The sequence below is a fragment of the Streptopelia decaocto genome (assembly GCF_964273445.1).
Source record: "Streptopelia decaocto genome assembly, chromosome: 3".
NCBI lineage: Eukaryota > Metazoa > Chordata > Aves > Columbiformes > Columbidae > Streptopelia > Streptopelia decaocto.
In genome coordinates, this window is record NC_138656.1 from 22,900,943 (window position 1) to 22,923,992 (window position 23,050).

Below are 23,050 nucleotides of genomic sequence, written 5' to 3' on the forward strand. Positions count from 1 at the left end.
AGACTTTTCATTATAATTTTGAGGAAATTCAAACTTTTATGCTTTAAGACATTATCTTCAAGGGGCTAGGAAGAAAACTTCCTTTTCAGCATGAAACAATGCAAAAGGCAACAGAATGCATTACGGTTCTTGTCATTCTCTTTTGATGTGCTTTGGCTGTTGTAACAAGCAGTCATCTAGAACAGATATACCAAAGCAGATATCCTGTGTGAAGTCATCCCTTTTAACTCCACTTTTGTAAATTTCAACTTAAATTTTAATTTCTATTAAAACATGAAATGCTTGTTTTGTGCCTTCTGGTAGAAAGCTGACTGCAGTCAAATGGAATTTAACATGTCTGCGGCAAGCTGACATGTCAGAGAGGATTTCTGTTTTGTACATGTTCTGGAGCTGGTAGTTTAGCCTCCTGAGGAATATGGAAGGAGAATACAATAAGCAGATGAGGTTCCTGAAGAGTCCAGATTGCACCTAATGCTTCCACTGTGCTGTTGAAGAGTGTCAGGATGTCTTGGAAGGAGGAACGTATCAGTAGTGAGGCTGCATTCACAGTAGGAGCTCTACCAAATTTCTGTGTATTCTTGCTGGTTTATATATATATATATTTTTTTTTTTTTTTTTTCATTAATGGGGAGAAGGGAAAGAGTTCAAATGTCTATGAAGTTCTAAGACTTGACTTATTTGACACATATACATTTCTGCATAAGCAGTATGCTGGGTGAAGTGTTCTTTAATGCAATACAGGCTATTTGATAAGAGTCCAAGCTGAAAATGGAGATTTCAAAAAGAAAAAAAAAAAAAAAATTACCTGTTAACCAGACAAACAACTCATCAAATATTTGGCAGCAGAAAGCTATGCACTTCATTTTTTGCCAAAATAACATTACTGTAACAAATCATGGACTTTGTAGTGCATTTTCAAATGTTCTTCAAGAAAAAGTGGAGTCCTTATGCAACATTTCAATTGTTGTGTAATAATGTCTGAGATATCAAACACCTTGTTTAAAAAAAAGGTTATCTTTGTTTTTAATTGGGAATATGTGGACTGAAATATTGGTTTTTTTTCTGTCTGTGAGTAGTAAAGCAGTCTGTATTGTCACATTGAAAAAAAAAGTTTATATTCTCATTGTTTTACAACTTTCCCATTAATATTGGTTTATAAATTTGTTCTCTTCTTGTAGGTATTTTATATTATACTACAGTTCTTTAGCCCCCACCCTGAAGCAATAATAATTGAAAGGAAAAAAACAGATGATCTAAACTGGGAAGACTGGCAATATTTCGCTAAAAATTGCAGCATTTTTGGAATGGATAACAATGGATCTCTGGAAAGACCAGACTCCGTCAACTGTCTCCAGCTTCCTAGGTATGACTGGGTATTATCTGCATAGTATAGATGTTTTGAACAGGTAACATCCCATGCAAGTTGTTTCTATGTCCTAATGAGATAGAATCTTTTAATTTGGTATACTCATTTATTATGGGCTGCTGAGTATATAAAAGATCCCAAATCTGATCCTCAAAAGGTCATTTATGATTTTTTAATCAGATTTCAGACATTGAGAAATGTGACATGATTGATTCCTCTGTTATTTTTGAGCTAGACTTCTGAAATTTTACATGCTTGTATTTTTGGGGGAATTACTGTCAGTAGAATTACAGAACAGTGAGATGAAGAGTGGAAGAAGGTACTGATACAACAGTTTGTTTTAACCTGTCTACTGAATGTGAAAGTGTTCCTTATTATCTCTGAGCGTGTAACTTGTTTTGAAGCTTAGAAGAGAGGCCCAACTTACATTCAAAAGCCAATCATTCAGCCTTATTCTACTAGTCATGCAAAATATGTAAGAAATGAGCTTTTATCTTGAAGCTTTTCAATCTTTCTAAGCAAGAACCAAAATAAAACTGCGGGGGCGAGAAGGATCATAACCTTTTAGAAATCTGTTGCAAGCCTTTTATTAGACAGCATGTGCAAATATAAAAATATGTCATATATACAAACGCATTTAATGAGTATAGAAAATATAATTATATAGCTATTTTATATTATAAATTTACACACACACGCATGTATGTATGTATATATGTATATTTGAATCTATATCACTGTGTACATTCAAATGCACCATCTCTTGTCTGATTTTAGATGCCAGTCAGTATTAGGCTTGTATAGTACTTGGCTGGAAATCAGTCAAAATACAGTACCAGGTGCTGCAGGCATTTTGCTTTTTTTGTTGTTTCACTTTTGCTACCTTCCTAAGACTTTTCAAGCATCAGCATCTTTGTTCTCCGGAAGTTCAGTATTCTGAAGAAAGGAGTATAAGGTCATCTGAGTTACACCCATTTTCAGCAGAGGATTTTGAGCTTTATTGCTGATCCTTGGAGCAGAGGGTAGAGGAGAAGGGAAATCTCTGAAGTAAGCCAAACAGTTTTGGATTAATATCTCAAATGAGGTGTAATGCCCTTTTCAGCCCAGAAACATATATCTCTATATTTTCTAAAAAGAACTGAGGAGTCAAGTATGAACTGGTTCCATGAATGTTTTGTAAGTAGCACTGTTTGTCTGCTTTGATTGTGATGTAAATGATGATAGAAGTGATAATGAATTATTTTGAGTACAGCAAGCTTTGTTTAAAAGATAAGAAATATACCTTGTAATGGTAAGTAGTCTGTGTAGTGAAAGAGAAGTTACTGTTGCAACAATGCTTCGAATTTGTGTCAGCAGTGTAACAGAACTCTCTGCTGAGACTTTCATAGGATGGGAAGGTGGTTTTATTGTAAACCAAAACTGGTTTCTCACTCATACCCATGTACTTGTAAGTGCCAAGACTTGTCTGAATTGTCTGTCTAGGATTTAGACACCAGTGTGTTTGTATCCTGGGTGGCCTAGCCAGGACTCCTTAGGTTGACCTGGAAGGAAAGGGACCTTAGCTTGGAAATCCTTACCATGGCTTGAGTGTTCTTGGTTTGGTGACCATATGCTAGTGCTGAATGGAATTTTTTGTGTCCTTTAAGAGATGAAAGTGATTAAGGTTTTTATTTTTTTTTTTTTTATCCTGTAACACCTTTGTAAGTTAAGAGTTGCTCACTGTCCTTTTCCCCCACTAGGCCTGAGTCTTGCTTAGTCTGAATACTGGCTGACCCTTATTTTAGGATCTCCTGGTTTCCTGTGAAGACGCATGTATATGCCCCAACATCTTGAAGACATGCTTGCCTAGGTGCCATCAGCCTTACAGTCCTTCTGCTGTTCCTTCTGGTGTTTCCATACCAAGATGATGTAGTTCATCTGCCATTCATACCCATCTTATAATTTCCATTAGAGCTTTATAAGTCATGGAGGAAGAATACTTTATCTAACTTTCTGCAAAGGGGAAGAGAGGATGGTATCCCCCAGAGAAACATGAAGATATATTCCACTGAGATTTTTGTGAAGCACTGACCTGTAAAATTCAAAGATCCTTCACGAAGACAGAGGAGTATGATTCAGCAGACCTAGTCTAACTACGAATCTCATCTTCGAAAAGCTCAGAGATATTTTGAAGTGATGAGAATTACATTTTTTGAATGTTGAATGTCAGGTGTCAGGTGATACTGTGAGATACCTATTTTTTAATGAGCCCATGTAGGTATGCAAATAATCAGGCATTCTTGCCTCTTGCAGAAGGAAGTTCTACTCGTAGCTAAACTCTGCCTAGTAAATATACCGACTTGAGATACGATCGATACTAAATTGTGCAAATGTGCAGTTTATAGGTACTTGTTTACTCAGCCTTTGCTTGAATTCTCAGGACTGTTCTTCCCCTTCTTGGGCTTAAATATACAGTTTTACTCTTAATTCTGCTGCATTCCAGTAAGTTCTCTTGCACTTCACTCACTGGAAGGTGGCATGTGTTTCTGCCTCTGCTCACTCATCAAATGAGACAATAGAGTCCAGTGACTCTGGAATTCAAAATATAATTGTTTGTGTATGGTTTTTATGTGTTTAGCAAGTATAAAATTAATGATATGGCCATGTTAATTATCATGTTAGTAGTCTGAATGATTTCCTTATGTAGTTCAAGCTTAGTTCATGTTTCTCAAAGACATTGTGTTAAACTTTTTGAAAACTTAGTGCAGATGACACTGTATCAGTCACACTTTATCCATATTTTGAAGTTGCCCTTTAGAGGCTTTGCTTTTAATTGGAATCTTAGAGTCTGGCAAAGAGCATGTCAGTTTGGGGAAAAACAGACATATAGAGGACATTTCCCCTGCTTGAATTCTGATGTCTGGGAATCCACTGACATGAAAATTATCCCCAGAAACCACGAAATACCTATGTAGAGTTAAGTGGAGACCCTCTCTGAGAAAAAAAGGCTATTAGGAGATAGAATCTGTAAAATCGGTGACATTTTTATTTATCTTTCTATTTAAACAGCTTTACACCATATTCCCGTGGTAATCTAACTTTTAGTGTTCTTACCCCGGAACCAAATCACCGACCTGGTTACAATGATTTTTACAATACTCCGTCTCTCCAAGAATTTGTAAAAGCTACACAAGTGAGAATTCATCTCCGTGGCCAGTATCATACTAATGAGTCTTGGATAAATTTTAGACATAGATACTATGGAGTTAATGAAGTTACAATCAGCGGAAGGTAGGTGTTATGGAACTCTTCCCTCACCCATCACTGCCTCCAACAATTACAGCTGTGCAAAGTATATAATGACCTGCCTAAAATTTAATGAAGTTATTCTGCTTTTACATTTATGAATGAGAAGGGAATTTGGTCTGAAGCAGTGCATCAAGTTTGAAATGATTGGTGTGCTGGTTTTTTTTTTTGAAACATTTTCTCACGCTAGTTTAAAATTAATTATACTTATTACACAAATCTGTCAAAAGCACTCCCTTCCTTGGAATTACCAATGCCTCTAAGCAAAGGCTTATGATTGAAACCATGGCTTGTGCTTTACTTCAGTAGCTCTTCCAAGTTTCATTATAGATTCTCAGACATGGCAATTTTAACAAGTCTTAATGCAGAACTCATTCTTCATTTTAGCTGTAGTTTTCCTTTTAAAACTGGGCAGATATCAGTAGAAGTGTTACATCATCTGTGAATGACAGCTTCATTGTATATGATGTGTGCTGTCTTGTGAAAGGACAAATTATGCCCTGTAAATACTATGCAAATTTGGCAATGAAGCAGTTTCCAAGAAGCATATGGTGAAGATTTTTGTTAATAAGTATTATTCCTGAAGTTATTTTGGTAGTTCTCTTTTCGAGAGAAAAAACACCATTAGAGGTCATGTTTACTTTAACATTTTCTACACTACTAGTCAGTTTGACTATTGATTTAGATATGTTATGATAGCGCTTTTACTAAAGCAGCTGCTATCTTGGTGACTATGTTACAGTAAAATAATTTCAGCTGTAGTTTGCAAAGGTATGCAATGCCTTCAGAAGAGCTGCCCTTCAGGTGGAGTGGGATGGTTATTGCCTATTAACTAATACTCTATAGAGATTTCGTTTTAGTAAGAAATGGACATTTTAAATGAGATCAAAGTAGTTTAAATAGAAAATTATGCTTGATATGGTTAAGATTTCTTGAAAAACTATAGCTGTGCTGTAAAGCTTAATATTGATGGATAATAACGATTTATTTAATAAACTTTAATATATTAATATCATATATTGAAATACAGTTTTAATTACATATTATATAAGGTAACCATACCTCTACTACATGCTGGTTTTTATTTTCTTGGAAAGCAATTGTTGGTACTTAAAAATATGTTAAGTGGTCTTTTATAGGTCACTGCGCTTAAGAATATTTTCTTTGGTGCTGTTTATTTGTTCTTAATAAAGAAGCAGACTATGTAAGTCACAAAATTGTCTTTGTGACTGTGTTATATATTGTTGGACAGATGTGATTCCACATTTTAATGTTTTCTTCACTGCTTATTGTTCTTTCAGGTGTAATTGTCATGGCCATGCTGATAATTGTGATGCAGCTATGGAACCATATAGATGCCTGTGCATCAAGGAAAGCTATACAGAAGGAAATAATGTAAGTATCTCCATTGTCTATCTACATCACCTATGAACAGCCTCAAAATTGGAATTTTAGTTCTGGGAAAGAGTGTATGTGTGTTGGTGTTGTCCTGTCTTTTACAGGGAATTTTTCCATGTCAGTGTTTGTATTAAACAAGGACACAAAACCTTTTGCCTCCTCCTGCCACCCAAAGCCATTCCACCACAGACCATTAGGAGTGCTTTGCTCAGGGATTTAGTTTCTTGTTGGAGTATTGTGCCACTTTCAGACATTAGATGCCAACCTGAATTTAGACTGTCAGTATCTGATATACTTGCTGTAGCAACTAGCAAATGATCTGTAGAGTGAAAAAGGTAATGAAGACACAAAGTTCACAGCAGGTGTGATTCAAGGACTTCAGGGATTTCGCTTATTTGTTTGTTTGTTCGTTTATTTATTTACTTGCCAGTAGTTTTAGTCTGGTCCCATGGACTGCAGACCCATTCGGTAGATGGAGCACACTATCTACAGTCCTTCAAATTTAGTTTCATTTCAAAGGGCACAGTTCAAATGGTCCAAGAAAACTCCATCATGCAAACCAAAGCACGGTAAGTGCAGAAAACTTAGATATTTGCTTCAAAACCACATGCCCAATCCAAGGTAAAACACCGTTGTAGGTCTACCTCCTGATGCTTGGAACATCTGTAGATACTTGGGATGTCTGTTGATTGCAGTCTCTGACTTCAGCTAAGAATGAGATCTTTTAATGCGATTATTTCACAAAATATGTCTAACACAGGAAGAGTTAAAACATTTTGGGCTTGATTTTAAGGACTTTTGCATAGTTGAGCACAATTAGGAAAATACTGAGACATACCTGTACATATTTATTTGGAAGTTAATTTCTCAGGAGCCTTATTCATTATTTTCATTATTTTGATCTAAACAGTGATTTTGATAGTGACTTTTTAAAACAGTGAAAATTGACCTTTGAACTTATTTATTTAAGGGCAGCCTGGAAATTTCTATTTCTCATACTGTTTACAGTGACATATGACATTTGGTTATTTTTAAATAACCAACGTGAATGTTATAATAGCAACATGAATGTTATAGTAAAAGAACAAACTTAATATTACTTAATGCTCTGTGCTTTCAGGTAGTCAACATTAAGGTTAAGTTTCTTGGAATTAATTAAAATGCCATATTAAAATCAGATAAATCTAGAAAATACATTCTTCTCATTGCTTTGGTGTGCTCCTAATAACAGTGTTTCTCAGTAAAGAGGGATTTTGTGAAGTGTAGTGTGTAGTTGAAACTTATCAAGTTGCAAAATTACATTTTTCCTACCAGTTTTACAATTCTTGGTCATGGGGAAACCAAAATGTGGATGTTTGATATAAGTCATGGTCTTCTGGTGAAATACGTGGAGAACAACTTAGAATAATGGAATAGATTCTGTCTCTAGGTTAAATATTTATCTCAAAAAAAATGCAAAAAAATCCAAGAAAGAAAAGGAAAAGAAGTTGATGTTAATAAAGAATGAGTTACATCAAAGGAATGAATCACACAATCTCACTGAATGTTAGATTTCCATAATGAGTGCATGCTGTATTCTTTGCTACTTTTATATCTTTTGGAAATAGTCTTTCTAAAAATTTAGAAGAGGTTATTGAGTAGCACAGCAGTAGCAAAGGGGAGACAGATCTCACATCAGAAAAGCCCCAAGCAGACGGTGCTTGCTAGAACAGAGCAAGAAGTGTTAACCTGAGTGCATTTGATATTGCACTTACAATTGTGTGAAAGATCTTTGTAAAATTTCATAGGGGAACTAAGTTTTCTAGCCTTTTAAAATGGAAGTATAGGATCTACAGTCTAAATGAGATTTGAACAGAAATTTGAAGATTTTAGATGAGTTAAATTAGAAAAAAAATTCAAACTGACAATGTCCCTTTAATTAGAACACACATTGTGAAATGTTACTTTGCGGGGATTAATTATAAATATTTAATAAGATCTGGAAGTTCACCAAGCACTCTTGCAAGACTTATGCTACCTTGTGAAAACAAACTAAATGCATTTTAATGATGTATCTTCCTCATCAGATATTTTCTGTCAATGTTAATGTGTTGTTCTAGTGAGTGTCACATTTTTGATTTGGCGTATATGCATTGTAACTATAATTGAAATGCTTGAATTAACTGTATTTGTTCAGAGTAGAATAAGGATGTTGTTTAATTATTTCCCTAATTCTTTAATGGCTATGTCAATATCTACTAAAAATGAAATAAAATAGAAGTAATAATAAAATAGAATTACTATTTGAAAATGTATCACTGACTACTTTGATTTTTATGAAAGGTTTACATGAAATTGAAACAGCTTAAAGGTTTTGATTTTTTTTGTAAGGCAAACACTTAAAAGGAAAACTAAAATCCATCCTGATTTTCAACAACTGTCTTACAAACTTGCACCAATGTTTCTGAGGTTCCCACCCCAGTGAATTAGGCATTTATTATTATTTTATTATTTTATTATTATTTTGGATTCAACTAAGCATTTGATGAGGGAACTTTCCAAATATAAATTAAATATATTTTTTTGGGGGGGATATAGGGCAAATTTGCGCTGTCAGCTGGTTGTGGGTGTGTTTTTTGTTTTGTTTTGTTTTTAACTTCTGTCCTGTGCTAGCAGCGAGTTAAGTCAGCACAACTGAGAGGGTATAAGCAGGTTTTTGATTTGGTGTTTTCTTTTTAGTATCTTGGACCAGAAATCAGAAATCCCTTGACAAGCTCTTAACATATGGCAGAGTATGTCCTTGTCACATTTACACTTAATACAACTAAATTTACCATCTTGAATTTATCTGACGTATACATCTGGATAGCTGTTGCGCAGCAAAGCAATACCAGAAACTAAAAATTTGCATAATTCATTACAAATGGAAATCTTAGTTATTTGCATCATTGTGTTATGAAATTTGACATAGCAAATGAATTTTTTTATGAGTTCTATTTTGTTGAAGAAATATGTTGCTATGAAATTTGTGGTGATGAGAAGGGAATCTTTAAGAAGAAATTGCCAGCTTAAGATGGGCCAGATTAAGAAAGTTAAGGAAATAAATCCTCATAGATCTTGTCTCTCATCTAATGGAAAAAATATTCAGCTTCTTCATTTCCAAATTGTTCTGTAAATGCCTTGTGTCCTGCTTTGGCAAATAGCTCTGCTTTTTACAAATGGAAACCCAGGTACCAAGAGTAGTCGAGATTTTGATAACATTTATATGCAAAGACTGATTTTTAGACATGAGGAATAGTATGTTCAAAAACTTTGCACGATGTCACATGAAAACTGGAAACAGCCCATGAATAAAGAAGACAAAGTAAGTCAGCCTTACCTTACAACCTCAGAGCCTCCTTTGGATCAGGCAGAGAGAATTTAATAAAGTAATGGCAAAACGTACAGGAATAATTGTAGAAATAATAGTAGAAACCAGAATTTAAAATCAATAAAGCAACTCTGATAAGTGCTTGAGAGGGTATGAATGGAAGTGGGAGTGTGACTAGGTACAGTAAAAAGCTTCAGGTCTTCATGCAAATAATTGTCTTAATCATCTGCTGTCTGAAAACTGGATATGGCATTGTTGATTTAACAAGAATTGGATAAATAAGGCTTTTTATGTTGTTACAGAAGATTATTTCTAAATCTTAGTTAAAGGTCCAATCTGTATCATCATGCTGGGTGTTGGAATAACGATTCATAGTACCTGATGGGCAGGAAATATTAACTATAATAAGTGATCACTAAATAACAGGCTTCTAGCTTGCAGAAGCAAGCTAGCAAAAAATGCACTTTTTGGTAAGCATTATGCCATAATTTATTTACCCAGAGGATAGGCCTGGGAGGAAACCAGTTATATCAGAATAAAAATAAAGGAAATCAAGGAGGCAGGTGCTTGATGGGAGTTGTAGGAAACAGCAAGCAGAAAGGTACCTAATTCAGTAGTCCTACCTGTCTGAACATTTTAGATAATTTTTGATATGTCTGTGGAATTTATGGGTTTGTCCATTAATCCATCCCTGGAAAACTGGTGTAATTTCATAGTTCAAAGATGTAGGCTTTTAAAACCATTTGTGGACAAGTGTTGCTGAAATACTGAAAGAACTTGTGGCAGTCTCAGATACCTCGTGATTTGTTGCACAGGTGATGACATGCTGAAGGAATCGTGAAGTGGTCGTTATCTCTTGCACATTTTGATCTGATGTTTGTAAGTTTTACTTAAGAGGAAGGCAGATGGCAACTAACATTACAGTTGTCATTGCTGTCATTCAGAAATTAAGAAGGCTGTTCCAGTCTGAAAATTATCTTCAGGGGCTTATCTATTGTGCAGGGTATTTATTTCCTTTAATGTGAAGGAAAACTGAGACAAAACTAGGCTGGTGGTTCACTGCTGTTGGAAGTAGCTATTGTAAACCATAGTGCCATGTATATTTATTGAATTTCTGTGGTTTTTTTTTCACCTATTTCATATAAATTTCATATAAGTGATTAGCCAATCTGTTTTGTTTTTTTTTTTTTTTTGCTTCTTTTACCCTACTAAAATGACTATTAAAAATAAAAATAAAAATCCCATGCAATAGCTTCCTCAGAAGAGTAAGATTAACCCTAGAATACCTAGTAACTGTGGCTACAGCACTCTCTAATGTTGCAGGATAATGGGATTCATAGGCTTATTCCAAATAGACATGGTAGAAAGAGGGAAAAATAAACACAATATTTCTTACAATTCAATATCTTGAGCAAGTCAGAACTTGGGTAAAACAGAACACATGCCTAACTCATCAACTGCAAATCATAGTTTCTTCTTCTCTTTTGTTTTATAGAAGTCATACAAGGTTTGAGTCTAAATGAGAGTTAGATGGAGTAGATGCCTGATTTTAAAATATTTTTGCATTTTAATCCTGCAGAATTTAAGTGTGAATTAATTTACTGAGCAGCCTGATTGTCAGAATTAGTGTGGTTGCATATGCTTTGATTTTGTGGGACTTAGTGTGGCTTCAAATAACCTTACCAAAAAAGCACAAATGAAAGAAGAGTTGAATAGAAATATATCTCATGCTGCCTGACAACATTTGTGCCAGTGTCTGAGGTTTCAGTTGTGTCTCGTTATTGGCATTCAGAGTGGTAGATCTTACGTCCTTTGCCAGTCAAGTTCTCTATCAGTCAGCTTGCCATTGCAAAGCAGCAGTAGGATCTTTTTTTAGAATGCTGTTTGGCCTATGATATCTGTAAACCATGTGGTATGGATGTGCTTAGTTTCTAAAATTATGTTGCATCCTTTTAAGGTACATGGAGTGTTATGGTGGAACCCCATAACACACTCCTAATTTCTGTTCTGTCTTCTTTGGTCACTTGGAGTCACTTTGAGTCACTTTTGAGCTTAAAAGCTCTTTTTTAGTCTTTGGGGAGTTCACAAGAGACAGATATGTTTCAAAGCTCTGCTAACATGCAGTCTCGATAGATAGTCAAATGCTATAGTGAGGGTGCTGAGGAAAAAGCCACAGGGAAATCAAGACAACTGTCGTCAGAGCAGGGCTAAGCTACACTGGAATAGATATTGCTCAGAAGCCATATTTATTTGGCTAATGAAGCTAAATGGAATGAAAGCACACTGTCCGTTTGGGTACAGACTGGGGTCTTGTAGGAAGGGAAAAATGGTGTGTGATTAACTATCCTATTATAGTCAACACTTTACAGGGCAGCATAAATAAACATGATTGGGTGATACACATAATGGAGTTTTTCAAAGACAAGGCAGCATTTCAAAATGCCTGAGAAGGTGGCATTCTAATTTTGATATCACTTCAGCAGATTTTTAAATCTGTGTACTCTTAATGATGTATGTATGTTATAGAAGCATATGTATATGCATTGTAGGTGTGTATGTACACTGGTTATTGGAACTGGACTTTGACTAATGAATGTGAGATAGGAACGCCTAGTCAGGTTAGGAAAAGTAAAAAAAGAATAAATTCTACGTAACAGTAAAAAAAAAAGGATGCCACCAAGAGGCAAACTGGAGGATATTTTAAAAGTGTTGGAGTAGAAGGTTCTAGCTGGTCATGACTTATTGTAAGTCTTAAAGTATTACCATTGTCTTGTTGACTGTTTCTTCAGAAGCATTGACCTCAGCATTCTTAGTGACTGATAAGGAACTTGGCACCTAAAGGCTTAGGCTGAAGTCACTGTTGATTTTTCTATAAGTGTACCGAATTAAAAAGTTTTGAGAAAGTAAGTTTTTAATAATAATTTTAGTAAAAATATCCTGAATTTGTGTTTGGAAATAATTTTTTAATCATAGTTTTAGCCTAATGAATTGGGCAAGATGAGCTAGATATTTTGACCATCTGGCTCCATGTAATGCTTTCTCAGAAAACTGTTTTCACAGAAGGTGAGCAGTTCAGATACTATTTATCAAGAGCACATGTTTGTTATTGTCTATAGGGAAAACTATATATTTTCCATGTTTTCTGTAGGGCCAAGATGTGTCTGAGAATACGGACATCTGCATGTTTGTGGGTTTTATGGTTATGGAGAAAGGCTTGCTTTGTCAAGAATTAACATTCTTGAACATTCTAAATCTTTCAACATTTTCAACCTTTTCAACATTTTCAACCTTTTCAGTAACTATGTTTGGGGCAAATGCAGAGTTTATGTTTGAATGAAAGCCTGAGGATTGCCATATGTACATCATGGTGCTACCGAAAGTGACAGTTGAACACAGCTGGTCTGAAAGGTAAATGCAGTTCTTAACCTAATAAAGATGTGACAGACTCAGCAGGCTGAGGATGAGGTGGGGGACCACTGCACATTTTTAATGCATACAGGTGTGACAAGTGCTAGAACAACAGTTGTTTCACAGTCATTATCAGCTTCTGAACGATTACTTGTTTTGCTGTGGCTTTTAAAAAGTTTTGTCAAAGGTTTAAAAGCCATAGAAGAGGAGACATTGTTCAAAGAGACTTTCTGCTATGTAATCAAGTGCCATCTTTTTCTCTCGTTAGTGTCTGTGTGTCATTTAACGATAGGTGCAAGCACAGGTGGGCATGAGTAACTGATCTAAGATTAAATGTGAGATGAAATGATGAATGCTTGCAGTAGCTATGTGGCTGACCATGCACAGATGGAAATTCAGGGCTGGCAGGTTGGTGGCTATTCCTGAACTGTTTGCTTTTCAAGGAGGATGTATTTCTGTAGGCATGCTGCAAGGAGGAAGCTGCCTCAGTGGGATGGTTTGGCTGGGAGCTCAGGTTTCTTTCTTGCACTTCCCAAATTGTGCAATTCCTGATTGAACCCTCTGGTCTTACATTGCTGGTGCAGTGTAATGTTGATTTTCCTCAAAGAGTCAAAGGGAATGATTGGAGAGAGGAAAAGTGGATGTGAACAAGGGAAGGATCACAAAATGGTTGGGGTTGGAAGTGACCTCTGGAGATCCAACCCACTTGTTAAAGCAGGTTCACCCAGAGCAGATCATACAGGAGTGTGTCCAGGCGGGTCTTGAATGTCTCCAGAGAAGGAGACTCCACAATCTCTCCCGGCAGCCAGTTCCAGTGCTCTGGCACCCTCGAAGTAAACAAGTTTCTCCTCATATTCAGATGGAGCCTCCTGTGCTTCAGTCTGTGACTGTCACCCTTCATCCTATCATTGGGCACCACTGAAAAGTCTGGTCCCATCCTTTTGACATCCACCCTTGAGATATTTATAAACAGTGATGAGATTCCCCTCTCAGCCTTCTCTTCTCCAGGCTGAACAGACCCAGCTCTCTCAGTCTTTCCTCATAAGAAAGGTGCTCCAGACCCCTCATAATCTTCAGGGACTTGAATAGGTTTTAAACTGGGAAACTTGAGTAACAGTTATGGTCAAGGTGTTCCCCTTGGCGTACTTAAACTGGGCTAATCATGGTTAGGCAGTGGTTCTTCTGATAAACATAGGCTGGAGTTCGAGGTCTCAAGGGAAACCTTGCTAATTTTCATGCTGACGTCTCTTTTTTTCTCTCACTTGTTGTTGTTGTTGCTGTTGTTTTGTTTTTAACAGATTGCAAAAAGGTGCAGTGACTATCGTTATCTTATCTCTTACTGTTAATTTCATTTATTAAAACTAAATTTCAGCATATAAATTCAAATGCTTTCATTTTCACCCCCAAGTTGCTTTGTTATGAGTTGTGACTGCACCACGATTCTTGAACTATCTTAATCTCATGTTTCCTAATTCAGCTTCTCATTTTACCCACACTTTGCCAGCATCAACTGTGAGTAAAACAGTTTAGAAACTTCAATATAGTTTCCAAATGATCAGCATGTAGCTGATGTAGGCACACTGGGCCTAAATAATTATAGTAGTGCTTGGAATAGTAGACATGAAGAAAGATGAGCACACTTCTGGAACTTAAGAAGAAAGAAGTTGCCCAAATGCTTTACAGACAGTGATTTATTCTGAAACTTTTAAATTCCTTCTGAGAGATGGAAATTATAATTGCAATATACTTTGTTTCTTAGGTCCAGCACGGCACCTGTATTTGAGGAATGGACTTCTAGTAATGCCAATTTAATTAAAATAAATTATTCTAAACAAACATCTATCCAGTGCCAACACGTACAATTCTTTGAGCCAATTTCATAAAAAACAGTTGAATTGTTCACCATAAAGAGAATGTAACTGTCCAAAATGTTACCCATTCATTAACTTGTAAGAATTCCAATTAGGTTTAATTCTTGATGAACCAGTAGACACAATAAATTTTTGTAGAGTCTCTTATGAACTGGAGATTATTTTGACTTCACATTCTTTACAAAGCTCTACTTAGTCGGTAATTTTGTGAGTTCATCCAAATAAAAAAGGAGCTTCAGAGGTGCTCCTGGACTACTTAAAAATATTTTTACTGGTTTGGATTTAAACTAATTAAGTACTTGAATATCATTAGCCTTTGTATCTAATAAATTTGAAAAGAATTGAAGAAAACAAGATTGTTTAAGTGTTTATTTAAACAATGTACCTGTTATCCTAGTATTGCATTGGTGTAATATTTAAAATACAACTTGACGGAGTTGAATATGTGTAGAGATTTGTGGCTTTTGTTGAAAATGTCTTTCTTGAAAATTTAATGAGATAAATACACATTAAGAAGTGTTGATATTTCAGATACTCTGTACAGCATCACATATCTGGCCATAGGGGGCCTTTTTTTTCATTCACAAGGTCAAATGCTAACTGCACATACTAGCTACTGCAATACTACAGACTACAATAACAGACGTTGTTTAAAATGCATCCAAATGGATGCATGAGGTGAATATGTCTTCTGTGCCTCAAACAAAGTAGGCACCATTTTGCATCTTTAGAGGTTCCACTAAATCTCAGTCTCAGGACTTTAGCCTGTGTTGAGTATTTAAATACTTAACATTTTACTCTTCTGCCCACCTTCCTCGTTTCTAATCTGTTGTTAAAGTAACTTAAAAAGATTTTTAAAAATGATTTTGTTATTTCTCTATATGCTTTCTCACTATTTCTCAAAACCCAATATTTGTAATATTGAAGTCGAGGAAAACATAGACCAGAACATGGATATAGAGAGTATAAAAGTATTCCTGTAAGGTAAAGAAATAGTATTTTCCTTCTATTTTGCTTTTCTTTATTTCAGTGTGATCGCTGTTTGCCATTGTACAATGACAAGCCTTTTCGTCCAGGTGACCAAGCTCATGCCTATAACTGCAAACCATGTCAGTGTTACAGCCATGCAGTAAGCTGCCACTACGACTTAGCAACAGACCCTTTTCCCCAGGAACACTACAGGGGCAGCGGTGGAGTGTGTGATAATTGTCAACACAACACAACTGGTAAGTCATATGAAAGAGAATGGACTGTTTGTTTTGCAGTTGCTTTTTGGCTAAGTCTTGTATCAGTTGAAATTAGTGATGCTCAACATCTGACATTCCAATAAATTCTCATGTATATGTATTTTTAAAGTATCCAGGTAGTGCAGTAATTACAATTGTGTCAATACTCAAGCTGTAGGAAAATGCTGCTAAAATTTCATCCAATCTTGTGCAAAATACATTCCAATAGATAATTAGAATGTATAGTTTCAAAGCTGTTTCCATTACATGGGCTAGACCATTTAAATCCAGTATATCAAATCTGTCCAACTGAATGTGTTTAACAGTTAACATATTAAAAATGTTGTCAAATCTTGCTCTAATGTCAGTTTCTTGCTTATTGAGCAAAGGTTTCTATTTTGTGTAAGAAGCATATTTGAATACTTTTTTTTTTTTTTAACAGTTCTTTTCTATTTCAATTTTCTTGCTTTGTCTAGTAAAGGGAAAAAAAGAAAAGTTTCAGGTTCAACGATAATTTTTCCAAAAAATGTATAGGCATTTGCATGGCACAGCTTTTATATAAGTGTGGTATTATATAACAGATGGAAGTTTAATGGAGTAAAACATAGTTTGTAACAGGTTCATTGTTTCATATGCTCTGGATCACTAAATTGGCAGGTAGAGATGAAAGGTGCATTAAAATGGACGTCCTGAAAATTATAGAATTCCCTCAAAGGAATAGAGTCTTTAATTTTGAATTATACAGCTAATTTTAATGAATTGGAAGCCATAATGCATAACCTTTCTTTCATGCAGGAAAGAACTGTGAGCTGTGCAAGGATTTCCATTACAGACAAGCAGGTGCAGATCTTTCAGCCATTGACGTTTGCAAACCTTGTGACTGTTACGCAACAGGCACCAAAAATAAGAGCCTCCTGTGTGATAATGTAAGTAGCATTAACATGGAAAAATGGCAAAACATTAATTAGCTGGGTAGACACCAGTAAGATTTTACAAGGTGTATTTAGATGGTGACTACTTTATAAAAATGCTTGAGTTCAGCCTTTTCAAAATAATTGACTTACATTGGAGACTGAAAGCAGAGAAAAAGCAGAAAGCAATTTGAGGTGTACCATCGAAAAGTTTTTCATCTAGACCAGCAACAGACATAAAAGATGCTGCGTGAGTTTTTGGAAGTGAATAGTAGTTTTGGGATACTAAGAGGTACCTGTGTACTCAGTAATGTTAAAATATCCAGGTTTTGAGTGTTTTTCAAGTTCTTGATACTTAAAATCTTAAAATCACAAACAGATTTTGAAAACTCAGGCAATAAGCTGAGCCTGAAATTGTACTAAAATTAAGGTAGCTTTCCTTGTTTCCCTTTTAATTCATAAAGTCTATTAAAAAAAAAAAAAAGTAACCCGCAAATTAATGCTGAAAAGGTAACACCATCAGCTGTGCTTTTTAAGCTCACGCAACTCATTGACATGCAAGATATATAGTCCGATAATAGATCTGTAACTTTCAAAATGTACATTAAAAAAATGCAGAAAATGTCCTGGTGGACAGCAGGATGACCATGAGCCAGCACTGTGCCCTTGTGGCCAGGAAGGCCAATGGCCAATGGCATCCTTGGGTGTATTAGAAAGTGGGTGGTTAGTAGGTCGAGAGAGGTTCTCCTTCCCCTCTACTCTGCCCTGGTGAGACCACATCTGAAATATTGTGTCCAGTTTTGGGCCCCTCAGTTCCAGAAGGACAGGGAACTGCTGGAGAGAGCCCAGTGCAGGGCAACAAAGATGATGAAGGGAGTGGAGCATCTCCCTTATGAGGAAAGGCTGAGGAAGCTGGGGCTCTTTAGCTTGGAGAAGAGGAGACTGAGGGGTGACATTATTAGTGTTTACAAATATATAAAGGGTGAGTGTCACAAGGATGGAGCCAGGCTCTTCTTGGTGACATCCAATGGTAGGACAAGGGGTAATGAGTTCAAACTGGAACACAAGAGGTTCCACTTAAATGTGAGAAGAAACAACTTCTCAGTAAGGGTAACAGAACACTGGAACAGGCTGCCCAGGGGGGTTGTGGAGTCTCCTTCTCTGGAGACATTCAAAACCCATCTGGACACATTCCTGTGTAGCTTCATCTAGGTGTTCCTGCTCCGGCAGAGGAATTGGACTAGATGATCTTCGAGATCCCTTCCAATCTCTAACCTTCTGTGATTCTGTGATATATTAAAGTTATACTGTGGATTGTTTTCTATTCACACGTGACCTGTCCATTACCAAAATCCAAATTTTGTTAGGAAAAGGGAAAAACAGCTTCTTTGTCTGAAATGTATTTTAAAAACATTTTAAAGATAAAACTTGCACTGCAGGAAACTGAGATGGAACTTCTTCAGCTTGTTGCCACATTTCCTGTCTCTTCTTTTTTTCCAAACTTTTTTTCATAAAGCCATCTCTAGCATTTTTCATATGATGTCTCTTATTAGTGCATTTTCTTTAACAGTAATCTCTGGCAGATCATATTGTATTTCCATCCTTGCTACTGTAGTGGTACAAATACATGCTCAGTTTGACTCTGCACCTTCACAGTGCACTCATGTCAGTGCACATACTGAGTGATATGCAAATTTAGAACCATGAGATTTTTAAAGTAATCCCCTGTAGTACAAATAAAAATTAATTTCTAATTTTCTGTCTTGCAAAGTTGATACTTTTTGCTGGGATCACAGGAAAAAAAAAAAACCTTCAAAAACACAGATATCATTTTAGGACTATTTTTTTAAGGTATAGGAAAAATGAAAGCAAATGCTGATTTGCATGTCTATGGTTTCTGGTGAAATGTTAACCTAAAACAACTGCAGCTGTTATTAATAATGAAAGGAAAAGCAGTTTACAGAAATCACTGATTACATAGTGAAATATACAAGAATGTTGGTGAAGCTTGATTATGAAAGTATGAACAAGGAGATAAAATGGGAAAAATGGGGGAGACTATTGCTCAATATAGTGTCAGTTGACTGCTGCAGTAGAAGCAGAGCAGGGAGAAATGATTAAGTGGCATTAAAGAACAGATTAATAAGGCTGGGGACTAAGGGCTGAAATGAATTACTTGAAATAGGAAGGCATCATTGAAGGAAGTGTTTCCAAATTTGACCTGTGGAAGATGGAATTGTGAGGAATAAGGATCCTACTCATGAAAATTAATTGTCCCATCACAATGATAATTTTTAAGGAAATATGCCAAAAATGGGCCAGAATACACTTTTATTTTACCATTTTCTGCAGTTCATCGATATTTTATTCTTTTTGCAAAGTGCCAATCGTGTCATTAAGTTCCAAGAGGATACAGAGTTCTAAAACTAATTTATTCTATCACACTTAAAGAATATTTACTCTTCAAATTAAGTATTATTAATGTAGATAGTTTACAGGATGGATGGAAGAGCTTATTGTAGAATGGTTACTCCCATCTCGGTTCTTGGGACTGAGTATGAAAACTTTGTGCCTCTTCTGTTCACCTTTTTCACCCTACCCTTGGTGAGAAATACATGTAGGTGTGTAGCATTGCTCCGTTCTCATACATCTGTAGGTCATGTCCACGTACGGATCAATGTGTACCTTCATTTGTATTTTAAAGTGCAAACTAACTTATTTAAAACTTGAAAATTATAACTTTATGGCTTATAGGAATGAGTGGGATTTTGGAAGAGTGATATAGCAGTGCATCCACAAGCAGTTTTTGCAGGGAGAGGTATTCCTTTGAGACTGGTGGGTACATGAGAGAGAATTACTACAGCCCGATAAAATTAGTTCACTTCCGTGCAGCTTATTGACATTTCATCAGCGTAGAAAAGATACGCATTGATCACATCCTCTTTGTGAACATTTGTCACAAAATATTTCAAACAATCAGAAAGTCCAGATGAATTATTTGAGGTGCCTGAGTTTTATGAGAGTGGAAGAAGAATTGTCTGCCTCTTCCCTTCTCCCTAACCATTCACACACTAGAAAATTCTGCCAGAACACTGCTGATGTGATCATTCTTGCTCTGTATAGAGAACTGGAGATTTATTTCTTTTGGCCCTTATACCACAATCCTTGACTCATTTTCTTGTGCTGCTTTTTACCCAGACTGCTCTACAGATGCTTACATATTCAATCAGGCACAGCAGTTTGTAGTCCTTTCATTATTCTATTATACTATGCTGTATATAATAGCATGAAAAAAAGCACCCTTCCCAGGGCATTTGTTTCTAGGCGAAGCTGAAGGTGCTGCTACTGTTTTTACCTAGTCTTTGGAAGTACCATTCTGGTCTCAGTGCATTTAGGCATCTATCTTTATTGAGTTTTCGTTGATTTTTGGAAATTTGCTCTTAATGTACAAATAAATATTTATCATATACTTATTGGTGCAAAGATGCTGTACTTTACTGGAGAGGATATTGTTTAGAGTTGCAAAGACTTAATTGCCTTCTGTCAAGGTGGCAGCTGTATGGTCTCATGTTGCAAGGAAACTCTTTCTAAGGCATGAAGATGGACAAAACGTTAGTTACTGTTTTCTTGGAAGAGTCAAATGAAAACATAAATTCCAGTGCTACCAAGTAAGATTTTGAACAGGCTTCAGAATTCAGCTTTCTGTACACTTCCTGAATATTGCTCTTTTTGAGTTTCTTCATTTTGTTCCCTCAGAATTTTGAATGTTTGATTTATTTTTTTAATGCAGAATGTAGAAGCTAGCTAATAGCTGTGTATTTTAAACCAAAATAGAATCTTTATTTCTGATAATTTTGTTTCTGAGATGATAAATTCTTTGGTATAAATAAGAATGAACATTGCTCTGCTCTCATTTTTTCCATCTACACAGTTTTTAACCCATTTATTGTGATTGACAATAAATAAGTAACAGGAATGTGTGTTACAAGGGAAAGAATGTAGGTTAAGGAGCTAATTAAGGGCATTTCAGTCAACAGATATATCAAGTAGAATAAGGAATATAAAGGATGTAAATGTGTCAATGAAAAGTTCATGTGCATAGTGGAGTCCATAAAAAAGTCAGATTATAAAACACAGTGTGTATTCTGAATCCTGGATTTCCCTTTATGGAAGGCCTTTAGTCTTATTGCTAAACTGAAGGAAAATTATCTTTTTATGTTAAGCAATTCCATGCCTTCATTTCTGATGGGTTTTGTACCATGGAAATGCTGCCTTTCTGTGTTAGTTTATCAGGTTATTTTGGGGATTTGTCCCACTCTCACCCTTTGGAGTGTCCTTGGCAGACGGTAAACACCTGATTTTACATTTTGAACAGAAGTAGTAGAAAGCTACTGATTTTTGAAAGTCATATGTGATGACAAGAAGAGGTAATAGGGAAGTGAAAAGGAACTTCATTTTTGCTGCTTATGCTATTGTCAGTTCCCAATGCTGGCATACTTAGAGTACTCTCAGGTATTTGGTGTGTGTGTGAGCCAGCACACCCTACACTTCTCATTTCCTAAACAGAAGAAAAGTCCTCAACCTTCCTGCTCCCCCCTCCCACTTCTTGAGATTTCAGTCAACTGGATTCTGTGGTCCTTGCTAGATTTCTGTCAAGTAAGAAGGTAGAGAGAAGTGTGTGATTAGCTTTTATATCAAAAAGACAGAACCTTGAGATTACTGGCTTTGCCATTGATTGGTACCAATGGCAAGATGAGCAGAAAGAATTTCATGCAGGAACTAAGAATACCCATTGGTCTTAAAATGTGAGTTTTTGGGCAATGCCAGCTGGTCAAGGGAAAGGTGTTTCTGTCCTGGTAAGGGCTAAATAATTGCTATTAGTAGTGACTCAGCCAATCACAAAAGATGATTGTTTTTTTTGACTTTGTTGTTGTTGTTGTTTGGTTTTGTTTTGTGTTGTGTTGGTTAGTTGGTTGGTTGGCTTTTTTTGTTGTTGTTATTTGTTTGTGTGTTTGTGGTTTGTTTTTTTTTTTTTTGTCATCTATTTTGGGCTTCAAAACCATAAGTTAACATTTGTAAAAGAAACTTAGAAAGTATCAGCTTTAATTTTTCATTTAGTAACGTCAAGCTGGATCTCATATTTATTCCCCAGAATTGGAGAGACTTTCTGATTACATTTCTGGCAATATGTTTCCTCTATTACAGACACCTAAGAATAGCTATTTGAAATTATAAGGACATCCAAGGAGAAAAATATGGTTTTAACTTTCAGAAAGGCTTAGGCCAGCTATTTTTTTCAGCAAATTCAATTTTATACTTTAGGAATACAAATGGTCAACAAGATTTTACATAGTTAGCGGATGATACATACGTGTTCAATATCTACTAGACAAGTGGCATGGCTAAATAGTTTGCTCTACCCTAAGCAATAATTAAGACAGTTCTTTGGGATATGTCGCCCTTTATCCTGAGTACATAAATCTCTTCCTAAGTCCTTATACAATTTAGTAACTGGACATTGGGAGAGTTCCTGAATGGGCTCCTCCTTGAATTTGTGATTCTAGATGTGATGGGTTAAAGTGTCCCCTGATTAAAGAGTGGTTATCACTACAGTCTAAAGCAGTGTGAACTGCTTGGTATATCTAAAATTCAGAAATCACAAGTAGTCTGATTCCTGATTAAGGGCAATGATGCTGTAGCTGTGATTTGTGCAGGAAGAAATTGCTTGCTTACTTTTTATAACCGCTTACATTCAAGGATATGGGACTAATGTGTGTTTCTGACGTAAATTATAAATGACACAAGGGATATATGCCAAGTCAGCATCAGTGATTTTCTGTATCAAATAACAATTGTAATTATGAGGTCCCAAGATACACCACCACTTGGTAGTAATGCTCAGCTAGACTCATTTTTGTAGTGAACAATCTAGACAGGTATTTTCCATAAGTGATTTAGTACCACGATGGTCATGTTAATAGACACGTTGTTCCTGTCTGCTTACTGTTTGGGTCAGAACCAGTCCTATCAGGTGGAAGCAACAGTAGAGCAAATTGCTTTCTGCTCCTCTATAACCTCTATAACAATTAAAGACTGTTTCTTCAAATAACAGATAGCTTTTGGATCAGGAGGAGGAGGGGAAGGTTCAGTATTATCTCCAGTGCATAACTGGTGAAATCCTGGTTAACAAACTCTTTAAATATTAATTGCTACCGATTTTCTCAGTGACACCATTG

The 23,050-nt window shown here is 35.9% G+C and overlaps 1 protein-coding gene across 1 annotated transcript in view; it reads left to right on the plus strand.

Moving 5' to 3' along the window:
• Window positions 1-23,050, plus strand: part of USH2A (usherin) — a 383,410-nt gene that overhangs the window by 35,370 nt on the left and 324,990 nt on the right. The window contains exons 6-10 of the mRNA XM_082050056.1: window positions 1,179-1,363; window positions 4,415-4,636; window positions 5,953-6,046; window positions 15,708-15,903; window positions 16,699-16,829. Of these exons, the coding sequence (XP_081906182.1) occupies window positions 1,179-1,363; window positions 4,415-4,636; window positions 5,953-6,046; window positions 15,708-15,903; window positions 16,699-16,829 (828 nt within the window). The remainder of the gene's footprint in view (window positions 1-1,178; window positions 1,364-4,414; window positions 4,637-5,952; window positions 6,047-15,707; window positions 15,904-16,698; window positions 16,830-23,050) is intronic.